Raw genomic sequence first — 15114 nt, forward strand, 5'->3', positions numbered from 1 at the left:
CCTCTAGTTGCCTCCCGAACATGCTGCTGTAGAAAACAATCATCCATAAATTATAATCCCCCATTATGAGACACTCTGATTTACTGGCCCACTCTATTTTTCTGTACAGCTGTTTATTATACTCATCAGTCATTAAGCCTATAACACACTCCTACTCACAATTTTGCTTTCCCAGTGTTTATGTCATACCAACCTGACTGCACTGTACAGCCATGTCAGCTGGCTATACTTCCTTGGATTTTATGTGTTTCTTAACTAATAGCATAAACCCTCCTCCCTTCATATACACATTGTACTCCCTAAATTCCAGTTCTGCATTCCTTGTTCGAGCCCGTCACCACCAAATACGGAGGATGCGGAAAGGTCAGGGAATGACCACCGCATATCCCGGAGCAATATGGCCCTAGTTGCTAATGCTCCTAAAAACCAAATAACAAACTAACAAACAAACTCTGCATTCCTTATATCTGTGTGACACCACGTCTCTGATATCTCAAGAATATCTGCCTTTGATGTTTTGACCAACACTTCAAATTCATCAAATTTATTTACCAAACTCCTAGCATTAGTGTACACACAAGTATACATGCACCAGTTCCTATTCTTAGCTACCCTAACACAGCCTATGTATTTACTTGTTCTGCAATGACTCCCACCAGTCTCTGGAATCCCCTGCACCTTGTTTTCCAGGCTGCTGCTCATTCCAATAGAAGCAGTGCAAGAATCACTGTTACCTTTGCCAGCGGCTACTGTTAAACTATTAGTGCATGTATCCCCCCAAGCTAGCAGTTTTCCAACCTACCTAACAATGCCTCGATAGCATCAGCAAATATTTTTGCACCCTTTCTGTTTAAGTGTATCACCTCCCTGTAGAAGCATTCTCTCCTGTTAACAAGCACTGACCAGGCTGAGAAAAATTCTATCCTTTGAGCCTTGCACAATCTCTCCATGGCCAAATTGATCAACAAGGATCTCATCATATACTCCCTCCTATCGTGTCTGGGCAGAATTGCAGACACCTTCAAATTCAACCCTAACTCACAGCTTTTTTTCAACATTGACCTGTACTTGTTAAATAATTCTGCTGTTCTCCTACTCTTAATATCATTAGTGCCAACATGTACAACAATATCATCTTTTATGCCCTTAAAAGATGATATCTGATCTACAACATCATCAACCTTTGCCCCTGGCAGGCATACTCTACCAGGGGCAAAGTATCATCCCATCAGTGACTGGGGATATTTCTCAAGTCTTCAATTGGGACTGTAAATGCTGCTCTTGGGTGAAGAGATTTTTCTCCCACAAGTTACTCTAGGTTTTTCAGTCTGCACAACATGTAAATTGGCCTGCAAATGTACACTTATAGAGACAAAAATATCGATGGATGTAAGTAACAAGCTCTTGTTCTGTTAAAATAATAACATGAATTTAATAGTACAGTCGATTCTGGTTATTTGGGACACATCGGGACTAGTGCATTTTGGCCCAATTAAGTGGCTGCCCCAATTACCCGAAGTTTCAAGTAAATAGTTAAAAATACAATCCCCCCCTCCCCGTGCTTTACAATTGGATCACTGTACAATCAAATCACGTTATGATGGACTCACCATAGTAAAGTACCATTCACTGTACGATGTGTAGTAAGCCCCAGTCATTGTGATCACGTTTGTGAATTGAATTTTAATTCTGTTAAACATCGATTCTAATTAGCAAAAATAGAAGGAATATTATCCACAGGCTATAAAAGTGAAGATATACTGTATTACCCTTTATTACCTTACCAATTAAAAAATTAAATGATACATGAAAATCGAAATAATTAATACGTACTGTAATATGTACATACTAACTAGTTGACGTTTGTGGGTGGGGGTTAAAATTAAAAACAGTAAAAAGATAAGTAATCAATAACAAAGAATACGGCACACACAAATTGCAAGTAACATGACATGTGCAAGTGAGTACGGAGTAACAAGTTACGAAGCTTTAAAAATAGGAATGAAGAGAAGATTCTGATAATTAATTTTTTTATATGATTGAAGATTTCATGGAAGTGTAAACACATTTCACTATAATAACCCACAGAATTCCAGCTGTCGGTATTATCGCAAATTCAATAAGATCAAGTTTACTATCCGTTTATGATAGATTGCACTAACAGAAAAGCCCAATAAACAGGTGACTGCTAATTGTTTTATGGTTGTGACCTCCAGAAATCCGACCAAACCATGTGGTACGGTCGCAGGATAATCTCCAGTGCTGCGGTCTCCTGCTCCGATTAAACGGTATGTTGTCCCAATTAAGCGAAGTAAACCCTGGCTATTTTCTCGATTGGGTTCTGTTTTTTAAGATTTGCCCCAAATAAACGGCTGCCCCGATTAACTGGTGGCCCAAATAACCGGAATCCACTGTATTAGACTAGTCAGCTCTACAAAAGGAACACTTGGGATCAGTTATTATAAAGTAGTACTTCAATAAAGGAATTGATATTACAGTTAAAGTTAAAAGTTTGTTAAATTGGTTACAGTTAAAACCTGAAATTCGTTACTACTAGTTCTTACCAGTAAAAACTAGAAGCTCTTAACAGCATTCGACAAAACTAGTTTTTACTAATAAGAACTAGAAACCACTTAGCCTGCTGATAAAAACCCCAAATCCAAAGCGTCTCTCATAGTATTTACTGACATTTTTGGTAAGAACTAGTAAAAACTAGTTCTTATCATATACCTTTCAGTAAAAACTAGTGCCTTCAAAATTTCAGTTAGCAGAAACCACAAGAACACTGTAAAATGTAAGGGAGGAAAGGTGAAACTTTATAACAAGACTCTTTACCAGTGGATCTTTGTGACAACAAATGATGGCCAGATCTAGCTCTGCCCACTGCTTTGCGCTGATTGACTGCTAATCACCATGATTTTGCATTAGAGTGAATGCCATTCTGCAAGCAAGTACAGCTGGCAGGAATTTAATAGACTTTCATGTTTAGCTAGTAAAAAAGGTTATGTTATAGTTTACCCCACCAATTCAGGACAGATTCTATGAAAAACAGTGTCTGTTATGTTTAGTATGCACCATTTTTCACTTGAATCTGTCCCAAATTTGGGGGCATAAACTAACCTGACCTTTTTTCACTAGTGGAAATAAAAGTCCGTTAAGAAAACTCCTGCTACAAATGAAAGTGAGATTTCCCAGCCTGTCTATTTTATTTCTACTGGCTCTACTTGCTTGCAGAACAGCATTCACTGTAACACAAAATCATGATGATTAGCAGCCAATCAGCATGAAGCAGTTGGGTATAACTGGATCTGGCCATCATTCACGGGTAAGTGTCTTTCATAAAGTTTAACCTTCCTCCTGTATTACATTTTACAGTGTTTTTATTAATTAATTATAATTATTAATTATAACTAATAATTAATAATCAATATCTTATCATAGTTGAATTGTGATAAATTTTTCTGAAAAATCAGGATTGATTTCCATAAATAACAAGAATCACACTTTTCCTACATTCAAACAATTTTTTTAATAAAGGGTGTCCTGTATGTCTCCAACCATAGGTTACATGGTTTGCTTAGTGTTTTTTTCTTCCTGTTGCAGTTGTGACTGATGACACTGAATAAAGGTGAGCATGTGGAAATAATTCTGATGTGAAAAGATTTTAGCGAAAAGTTGTGTTCAACTCACATCACCAGGAGCAGTCACCAGTTTCTCATTTAATTAGAAGTTCTCTATGGCTCCAAACTTATGGGACACCCTGTGTATTAATGATACTAATTATTAATTTTAACAGTACATTTTGAAATATTTACTTTTTCCTTTATAAGAATGGCTTCTTTCATAGATAAAATTAGGAATTATTAATATTATTATTATTATTAATATGCACAAAATAAAAAAAAAACTGGAAGGGTGTATACATCTTGGAGAAGTTGAGGTCAAAGGTTAATGTTATAGAAATATGTAAAGTTAACAAAATATTTTGCAAAAACTTTTAAAAATTCAAATCTGTTTCAATCAGTTTTAATTCTTTAGTTAGCCTCTTCAAAATTTTGCCTAATTAATTAAATAAAATTTGTTTCATAACATACCAACCAGTGGATCACACTGAGCCTGAACCACTATGGATATTAAATAGAAGTTTATCTCCCCCCCCCCCACTTCCTGAGAGGATTTTTAATATGCAAACTGTATCCAGATGCAATTTCTGATTCACTAATGTCTTTCTATAATTAGTAACTATTTTATTTTTATTATTATTAATATGAACCTTCAATTGTAAGATCTGTTGCTCATTGTCTTAATAGTGGTGATAGATTTGGGCAAAGAATTAAAAAATATTTCTGTGCCTATAAAACCATGCCTTCAGGGATTTTTTTACACTTTTCATTAACAGTATTATAACTCAAGTTTTTATATATAGTTTTATTACATTATTATTATTATTATTATTATTATTATTATTATATTATGCATTGAAGACATTTAGAAAAGTAAACAACTTTTATCTTTTGATTAAAAAAGGTTTGGTTGCAGTTAATGTTCAGTAGAAATTACAACATAATGCAAAGATCATATATAATGTATTCAAATTGAAAAATTCTATAACATGTTTAATATAAATGAAGAGTTTGGGCTAGAATACCCACTTTTGTATATTTCTGTATCTTAGGTATGTATGGTTCATATGTCTCAACTTGCGCTGCATGTTCCTTCAATATCCCTGCCACGTGAATTAGGAGGGTGTCTTCAGGTTGACCATAGAGTTTGGCTTCTTCACTGTCTGAAATCAACGATGAACCGTTATAATGATCTCTGTGACCTTACAATCTTGCCTTTATCTCCAGATTCTCTGCAAAATGACCATTTGAAATTATCTGTTAAACAGTTTTCGCAAAATGAAATAACCAGTGGACCACCTAGTAACTTTACTAGTGAGAATGAAGCAGATGAATCTGATTATCAGCACTCTGTTTATGAAAAACAAAACTGTGAAGAAAGAGAAAAAGAAGTTGAAGTCACAAAAGAAGAAATACAGTTATCAGATTCTCAGTCTGTGGTAAGCCATTTTTGGGACTAGGAAATTATATTTTGTTTAATGTTGCAAATTAAATATTACAGATATGCATATTTTATTACTAAAATCTGCTTAGAACAACTTATGATTGATATTTTGTTCTTTACTCTATATTGCATATACAGTAATCCCTCGGTTAGTGTGCTTAATGCATCTTGCAAAAGTGCTGCACTAATCGAAAGTGCATTAATCGAACTTAATAACCTGTGGAAAATACTGCAATTGGTTCTGTGACTTTTTTAAAATTTATTCTTGAAAATATACAATACTGTATTTTAAAAAAAAAATTTTTTTGAACAAATAATTACAAAGCACAATAAAAATTAAACAAAATTAGAAGTTAAATAAAGGAAAATATTTTACTTTTTTAAAAAAAAAAAATTATTAAGTGTAGTTTAATGTGTATTCTCCTTCCTCTTATCATACATCTTTCGATAAGGAATTAAAGCTTCTTCCATTTTTCAACAAATTTGACTGCTGCATTCTACATAATGGTCAGCATCTAAGCATTGCTGCTGAAAAACTTCAATAGTGCGAAAAATCTCATCAAACTCCTTTCGAGTGACCTCTTTCTTGTGGGTAGGAGTTACATCCCCTTGACAATTATCGGCAGCTTCGTACACTCGTTGGGTATCTAAATTTAGAAGATCACTATTGCTCAGTTCTTCGTAATGGGATTCAATTAATTCTTGAACATTTTGGTTGCCTAATCATTAAAACCAAAGGTCCTTTCCGATGTGAGTTATTTCTTCAACAATGCCTTCCATTTCTTTTGGAAAGCCTTTAAATTCATTTGCACAGTGAGGAAGAAGATGCTGCCACACGGCTCTCATATTGCTTGATGTAAGTTCAAGCCATGACTGGTGAATGTTTTCAATGGCATACTTTTTCAAGAATTCTGTCAATGAAATTGCATTCTCTCCAGATGTTGCTTGAATTGCCTGTTTAAAAGTCCTCCTCAGGTAGTAAGCTTCAAAAGTTGCAATAAGCCCTTGATCCATCGGTTGCAGCAAGGAAACTATTAGGTGGTAAAAATATCACTGATATTTTCACCAAGAGCATTGTCCAAAATTAATAAAGCTTTAAAATCAAGATTATTTTTTCTGCAATAATTTTAAACTGTTGGGCAAAAATAGCCTGTGAACCATTCTTCAAACAGAGCTTTAGTTATCCATGCTTTCTTGTTAGATTGCTAAATTACGGGGAGTGATCGTTAATTTAAGCCTTTAAGAGCCCTAGGATTCTGTGCGCAATAAACAAGCATGGGCTTTAATTTTAAATCCCCCTCAGCATTATCCCCTAATAACCAGGTGACTTTATAACCAGGTTGTGATTTTTCTGTTTTAGCCAAGAAAATATTAGAAGGCATTCGCTTCCAGAACAATCTGGTTTCATCTACGTTAAATATTTGTTCATCACTATAACCTCCTTGCACAATTTCCTTTAAAGTGTCTGGATATTTTTGAGCAGCCTCTTTATCTGCACTTGCAGCTTCACCTGTGATTCAAACAATATGCAAGCTAGTTCTTTTTTTAAACCTCTGAAACCATCCAGAACTAGCACCAAATTCTTCATTGTCCCCTTTTTTATCTTCTGTGGCCTTTTCTTTCAAAGATGAGAAAAGATTAATGCTTTTGATTTAATAATATTATTACTTAGTGGGATTCAGTTTTGGTTACAATCTTCAATCTAAGTAGACAACAGTCATTCCATTTGAATCATTGTGCTCCGTAGCCCAGTGGTCAGGAGTGGGAGTGCAATAGCACACACTCTTTGAGTAGACCAGGGTTCAAGCCTCTGACTGCTAAATACGGTCAATCTGCCAACCCGTACTGGACCACCGTGGCAGATTATGGTCCATTTCCCTCAGCATGAATTGTTGAAGAGGCTTCCACTCTGCAGTGGGTTGATAATGGCTGCAGTTTACCTTTTTTTAATGCTTCTATTTCGAGTTGTTTGCATACATTCAGAACTTGGTGCAACCTCATTTTTTTTTTGTACTCATCTGCTTTGCTCAAAATTGCTTGTATTGTTGATTCACCCATCCCACGGTCCTGTCTTATTTTTAGTCTATCACCATGTTCATGCCTTTTTTATTATTTCTAGTTTTTTTTTCTTCTAAGGAAATACCTTTTCGACTCTTCTTTATACGATCAATTTTCACTTTACTATTTCATTTTCTCATAGCTGAGGGCAAATTACATATTACCTAAACTTTGTAAGAAAAACAAAAACAAAAAAATATGTACTGTTAGCAGTTGATATGGTTGTCTGGCATCTACTAAATTAATTTAGCAGATAACCATACATACAAAGAAGATTTTTTTGAGGTATACTGTATACAAAAGGTCTTAAATACAATTTGTGTGATCTTTTAAGTTTTTATATCTGTTTGGCAGTTTTTTTTTTTTTTTTTTTTTTTGAGTGGGGATTCATAGCTAATGTATCATTACAACTACTTGTTGCAGAGAGTTAAAAATTTGCACGAGCTTGCTCTCAGACATGGGCTTTATTTCTGAGGTCCAAGTTTATGTAAGGATATAGTTTCACTTTGTACCACCAGGATCTATGATATGAACAAAAATTTAATGTGATAAATTGGTGCTACATGCAAAGCTGAAATTTGAAAGCAGCACTATGCATATTAGAAAATGTTATTATATCATAAAGTATAACTGTAGACTGGATATAAGAAAATGCTCCTCTATTCAAAGAGTAATCAGTTATTGGAACCTTATCAATTAGCTTTGTCAAACTGGACAGCTTATATAGATTTAAAGAGGTGTTAGTAAAATATAACTAGAGAGAGAGAAAAACACTTTTTGTTTGATGCATAAGCTTTGCTCCTTTCATTGTTCTATCGTTTCAATACTAATACTAAAAGGATTGGTATTATTTCAAAAAAAATTTTTTTTACTTATTCTTCCTCTTTAGCTAATTGAATATTCTATAAAAAAATTTAATATTCTAGAAGCAGGATTTGGTTGTCTTCTTCTTTTAAGATAAATATTACAATGTCACTTCTCTTTCTCATGAGGCGCCTCCGTAGCCAGGTGGGAAGGAGCAGCAGTGCGTAGCACACGCTTCTTGATTAGACCGGGGTTCGAGCCCGTCGCCACCAAATACGGAGGCTGCGGAAAGGTCAGGGAATGACCATCGCATATCCCGGAGCAATATGGCCTTAGTTGCTAATGCTCCTAAAAACCAAATAACAAAACATCCCACCATGTTTTTGAAGAATGGCAGATTGCATTTCATCAAATGGGGGGGGGGGACTACTTTGAAAAGGACCATCAAATATGGATGATTAATAAAGATATGTTGTGAAAAAAAAAATTATGATCATTCTTTATTGAAAAGACCTCTTACTGTTAATTAGGTTTGTAATGGCTGTATATTACGTATTACGTGCAGTGGAGATACAGGATTCAGTTTGTGGTACTATACTTAAAAAAAAAGTGTGGGAATACTGTAATACATTTTTTCAAAAACAGAAAAAAAGTAACACTGTCAACTGACTTCATAGGTAATTTTCCACGTCCACGAATATATTTTGATAAAAACTCTATATCGTGCTTGACATTACTTTTATAAATGCTTTAGTGACAGCGATGTCCAAGTTTATATGACTAAGGGTGATGAATAATTCTCTTGTGCTGACATACCACTTTCACACTGCAGTGAAATGTGGCCATTTAAGTTGTAATGTATGAAAATTTTATCAAAATTGTATGTAGGTCCCCCTTTGGAATACTGGTTGAAATTTTCTTATGTATTACATTGATTGCACGTTGATTTTTTAAGAAATTAAAATTTCTTGCTGTTTGTAGAAGGGCCATATGCAGAAATTTAAGAGAGGGATTTTGATCCATTGAATGGGAGGTTGTATACTATTACATTAAAAAATTTTAGGTGAGAAAAAATGATGAAATGGACTGAAACTAGTAAGTGATCTAGTGATCTAATTATCATAATGAAAATGAAATGCTCTAAACATAACAATTTATATTCATTTTTACTTAAAGTTAATTATGTGTTCTACTAAAAGAGTTAGTTAATTGAAAAAAATGACAATGTAAATATGTACAATGATAAAAATGACAAATATGTACAATTTAAAAAAAAAAAAAAAAAAAAATTGTAATCAACCAGTTTACGTGGAATTTAATTTTTCTGAATTATTGAAACTGGCTGTGCTGAAAATGCAGAAAAAACTGAATTATTGAAACTGGCTATGCAAAATGCACACTGCTGTACAATGGATATTTTCTTCTGACCCTGTGGTGTAGAATTGTTAGAAGAAACATGATAGTATGTGTTGTAAAATAAAGATACTACAGTGAAACCAGTTTAGAGAGGTTTCACTGAATTATGTTTATGTTACAGCTCATGCTATCATGTTTAATTTAATAGCTAAAATTCTTTAGATTATGTGATAGATTGGAGAATAGAAAGTCTACACCTAGACTTGAGGTATTGTAGTATTAAAATGACAGAATGATTCAAGGAAGCAAAGCTTGTGTGGTATCTGCCATAAACGGAAACTTCATATAAATAATTAAAAGTAGAATTTCCCCAAGTTTTATATTTTATCCGCCTGTCCAAATCTACATATTTTCAATTGCTAAAGTAATCTAGATTTTAAGAATTTTTCCTGTTTGGGATTACTATAAAAAATAAATAAATAAAATAAAGCCGCTGTCTGTTTATCAGTTACTGCACTTTTAACTCTATTGTATTAAAAGTCAGCAGGTTAGAAGTATAATAATGAAATTAAAATTTTTTAGACTTTAAATATTCTGTTTTTTAATTTTTCAGAAAGGCAATGCAGAAAATAATCTTCTTACTCCAGAATCAACAAACACAGATATCACAGAAGATGAAGAAAAGCATCTTTCCAGTAGTTGTGCTTCACTTTCATTTTGTGAGGATTCTATATTTTATGATGATGTGAGTGGTATGTCACTTGAGGAGTTCATTGAGCATTTACAAGTCACAGGCCGCAAAGGACTTTATCAGGAATATTCAGAAATTAAGATGATGCCACCTGAAGGAACATTTGAAACATCTAAGTATGGACATTTAATATATTTAATCAGTCCAGAGTATTTTCACTTAATTTTGGAATGTTTTTCATAGGTTTCAAGTTTAATAATTAGTGAAATTTAGATTTAATAGACTTAAAAGTTTTACTTGTGAAAAAATTCTGCAGCATTATATTTGGGGTGGGGGGAACTAAGTACTGTAAATTAATGCTAAATGTACAGAATTACATAGAACCTCAAAAATCCTGTACCCTTTGAATATTTCTTTGAGGAGAGTCAACTGTACAAGGGCAGAGGGAAATAGACTGTCTGGACTTAAGCGGCACAGGTGCCATATTTATGCATTATATTCCATTATATCATATCACTGCAGGCACCTAAGGATGAATGCACACAAGTACAAACTACAAACACTGTCAGGAGAGTATACAATCCAAAATACATCAACATTGACTGACCCAACTAGCCAGGTGGGTAAAGTGCCTGCTTGGCAACCCAAAGGTCGTGGGTTTGAATCCCACCGCTGGTTTGGATCACAGTAAAAAAAAAAAAAAAAAAAAAAAAAAAACTTAGGGAGGTGTATTATGGCCACAGAAGCCGATGCCCCAACAACTAATAAAAAAAAAACCAAAAAACCCCACCAACATTGGAAAAGTGACTACGCTTTTCCAACTTTACCCATGGAACTGGCTGAGCTTAACATGAACTTAACATTGCAGGCCTTGCATGGAATTCATTGCAAGGTTGGAATGTTCAAAACATGCATCCATTGTTCCCACTCAAAGCCATGGTGGAATGACCTCCTGACTAAGGCCTTTAGGTATAAACAGGCAGTCCATGCCTCCTACAAGAAGTTGCCTTCACAAGACTCATATGCCAAATTTTCCAAAGCAAGGATGGATTTCCAGAAGAGTAAACAATCAGCTATTGACAATTTTGTGAACGGCCGACTATCCAGAGGAAAATGTGTGTGGTCTACAAGTCATACTTGCACCCCTCTGTCTTTAGATGTCCAGGAATGGTGTGAGCATGTGCTGTGTTTTAAGCGAGATCACTGTGTGTCCGAAGCATATCCTTGGAATGAAGCACTTAACTTAACATTTCTTCGCCTACTAGTAAAACAGAAATTTCCGAAAAACAGCTAATATTTATAATAAATTCACTACCTGACAAGTCCACCACAGGAATTGATGCAATACCTCATTTTAGTCTAAAAATTGCTTCTTATTTCATCAGCAGAGAGCTCACTCACCTCTACAACAAAGTACTCAAATATGCACAGGTGACTTCAAGCTGGTTGTCATACAGAGTCGTGGCAATTCCGAAAAAGCCTCATGTGAAAACACCAGCTGACTTTAGGCCAATATCAATTGCCTCTACCTTCCTGAAATGTCTCGAGAAGTGCATCTATAATGATGTAGCACTTGCAATCTTTGTGCACAGGCCCAAACATACCCGTTATGCCGTGACTAATAGATCTACTGTAACCTGCCTACAGTCCTTATCACAGAAAATACTTCATGTCTGGAATGACAACGAAGATCTTCACACCATTTTTCTGGACACGAAATCTGCTTTTGACTCAGTCCAAATCACACCCCTTCTTGCCTTACTTGAAATATTTTACGGGATATTCGGAAATATGCTTGAGATCCTCAATAATCTACTATTTAGGAGAATGCTTCACTTTGCAGCCAATGGCTTACAGTCTGTAAAAGCGTGGAGGTAGGGATCCCACAAAGTAGTTCTCTCTTGGCCTTGCTATTTGCAGCAATATTCGTTCCACTAATGGGTCAGACAAACCTCCTCTGAATCTGTAAACAGCTACCTAAATACATTCTGTAAGTATGCCAAATTTTTTGGCCTGTCAGTTAATCCAGAGAAGTCAAACCATCTCACCTTTACTCCAAGTCGGGTCACTTCTACTGATACTGCATCTTCTCTACATCTGGAATTGGCAGGAAATGTTCTGACTTCCACAGATAGTGTCAAATTCCTAGGAGTAATTCTTGATGCCAATCTCACCCTATAAACAACAAATCCAATCACAGTATTCCAAAGCCCTGAGAGCCTTCTGGGTAATAAAAATAGATCTGTGCAAAATGCACAATAAGCAAATAATTAGGAAATACCTTGCAACTTACTTCTGTAGTGTGCTCTCCTGTGCCGTGGAAATTTGGTCTGCGGCACTACCCACCAGCCTCAGGAAACTATGGGGCCTTGAATTCTGGGTGCTGATGTGGGCCAACTTGTGGTCGGACCAGATCTACATGACATCTAAATCTGCACTCTGCTCCAACCTGCAATACACGCCCACAGTCCTTAGAGCCCATGTGCTAAAAATAAAGCCATTCCTTCATCTATGTTCAGCTAAGCATGATCACATCAACATCTGGAATACAGACGGTTGGTGGTTTCCAGGCAGACATCTCTGCAGTACCACATCCTTGTGCTCAAGGCTCCAGAGGTTACAGAATTTCAAGAGACATTTCTCAAATGTGACTCTGGGCACACTCAACTTGTTCAACATTGCCATCAACCTGTGGTCTATTGACAAGGCATATCGCGATGGCATCTTGGCCTATCTTTCCCTTTGTAAAGGACAATTATGTAAGTGCCGGTCTTAGTTAGCCAGTCATTTCATGATCTGCTCAACTTGTAGTCCTTTTTCATTTTAATTATTATTACATTTTGATTATTATTTTTTGTTCTTATTTATTATTATTATTTTTTTTTTTTTCTAATAAAAAAAAATCATTTGTATAAACAATGTATTGTAAGATTCCTCTGGCTTTCTGTGTAAGGAATCACTATTGCATACAATTTATGTTAATAAAGAATATTATTATTAATAATTTCCAAACACCAATTGCTTTCCTTTTTACATATTTCCTAGACTATATCACTGTTAATATGTATTTGCAATGTATAAAATTCATTTTGCAAGACATTCAATACTAGTTTATATGGTATACATAAATACAAAAAATAATATAAATGCATAGTAGTATCTATTTAGTTTTTAAAGTGATTCAATTGCTGAAATCATATCGCAATATTTATACCTATGTTAAAAAAATTGGACAATTTCAATATCCATACCAGAGACAACATTTGCACCTTCAATCTATTTACTTGCCTAAGGAAATAGATTGCACCTTCAATCTATTTCCTTAGGCAAGTACATTACCCACTGGACCAATCTAGCAGTACAAGTTGGCATTTTGGCTTGATGCTGGAAACTGTCTTTCTGTGGAAATTATAATAATCAGAGCCATCTAATAAAAATAGCATGTTAAATAATAATGTATTATCTAATAAAAATAATGAGTTCCTACTGTAGTAGTAGGCTATATGTATATAGTCTAATCTACTACTTAGGCTATATACATATACTTCGAAAACTGGAATTTTCAAAATAGGATGCCAGATTTATGAGGTTCTGCTGTCTTTTATTTAGTAAAAATTAAGATGACTTTTTTCAGTTCTGAACTGAAATTTCAAGGTCATAAGTATCACTGTCTCTATATATATATATATATATATATATGTATATACTATCATTGATTTATATTAAATATTAACATAAATTAAATTATAATAAAGGGAATAAATAAATAAATAATTAGGCGTTCATTAGAGGCAGCGGCATGCAATTCCTCCATATGAAGCTGAAATACATCCAATATTTTAAATTAAATAAAACATAAGCCAGTAGTATGGCAAAAACTATAGAGCAAAAATTAACATAAAAATAACCCAAATAAACAAACGAACGAAAAAAGAAATAGACATAATAGTAGCCCGATAACCCTTATGTAATTTCGAGTTTTAAATTCGATTAATAAAAACTATACAAATTTTAGAATAATGCCAATTATATAATAATTTAGCGGTATCCCCCAGAGGTACCAGTTTCGAAAGACGTGAAATATCACCAAAAGAGGGTTAAAGGAACTACCAAACTATTTTCGCTCTATAGTTTTTGCCATACTACTGGCTTATGTTTTATTTAATTTAAAATATTGGATATATATATATAATCAAATTAATCCAAAAATTAAATAGAGAAATAAAAATATATATTAAAAATAAATAAGAAAAAATAGTAGGAAAGCTAACATCAGTGGCAGCAGAAAAGCACAATCCACTACATGTTGTTTATAATAAGCTAAATTAAAATAGGATATTTTCCAGTAGCATGGCATACCAGTAAAGTGAAAAAGAACTTAGCCAAATAACATAACAATAACAGAAAAGTATATGGGGGGGGATAAAGAAGAAGAGGGTAGTGTTGAAGCAATGTTCCTAAAATAATTTAGAAAATGATAATTTAGTGACGAAGTGCTAACGCTGCATTCATACTGCCATCTATAGCCTAATTTGTTTCTATATATTTTCAGTTCAACTATTGTTTTGTCAGTGGTGTGGTTTGGCCATGCGAGTGTTAGGCTTTCTGTTTTATTATTTTTCGCTCCATAAGGACCACCGCTATGCAAATCTATTGCATTGGCGGTCTGATTTTAGTATCATTCCATTGTTGCATGGATTTGTTTAGCGTTTGAAATGCAGTGATTCCCTGACTATCATTGGCCTCGTGGTCCTCTGTTGAGATGGGGCATAATGGTCAGTCTATTTTTTATTAATTATTATTTTCATTAATTATTATTTATTTGGTCATGTGATGTTGTTAGTCTACATTTCCACCTTAGTGAGATTTCACATAATTCGGAAACGGGTGCTATCAAGGGGGCCCTGCTAAATTTCTTTTAATTGGCTTAATTTTCTAAATTGTTTTAGGAATGTTGCTTCAACACTACCCTCTTCTACTTTATCCCCTCCTCCCCATATAATTTTCTGTTATTGTTATGTTATTTTATTTGGCTAAGTTGGCAAATATTTTATTTGGCAAATATCCTGTTTTAATTTATTATATATATATATATATGATTCAAAAAATGATCTAGTTTTAGATCATTTTAGACAGCT

The 15114-nt window shown here is 34.2% G+C and overlaps 1 protein-coding gene across 1 annotated transcript in view; it reads left to right on the forward strand.

Moving 5' to 3' along the window:
* Positions 1 to 15114, forward strand: part of LOC150091611 (tyrosine-protein phosphatase non-receptor type 9-like) — a 182627-nt gene that overhangs the window by 126728 nt on the left and 40785 nt on the right. Inside the window, exons 8-9 of the mRNA XM_090384926.1 lie at positions 4676 to 5062; positions 9899 to 10152. Of these exons, the coding sequence (XP_090241052.1) occupies positions 4676 to 5062; positions 9899 to 10152 (641 nt within the window). The remainder of the gene's footprint in view (positions 1 to 4675; positions 5063 to 9898; positions 10153 to 15114) is intronic.

Source organism: Mastigoproctus giganteus, chromosome 1 (assembly GCF_048544385.1).
Source record: "Mastigoproctus giganteus isolate SK-2022 chromosome 1, ASM4854438v1, whole genome shotgun sequence".
NCBI lineage: Eukaryota > Metazoa > Arthropoda > Arachnida > Uropygi > Thelyphonidae > Mastigoproctus > Mastigoproctus giganteus.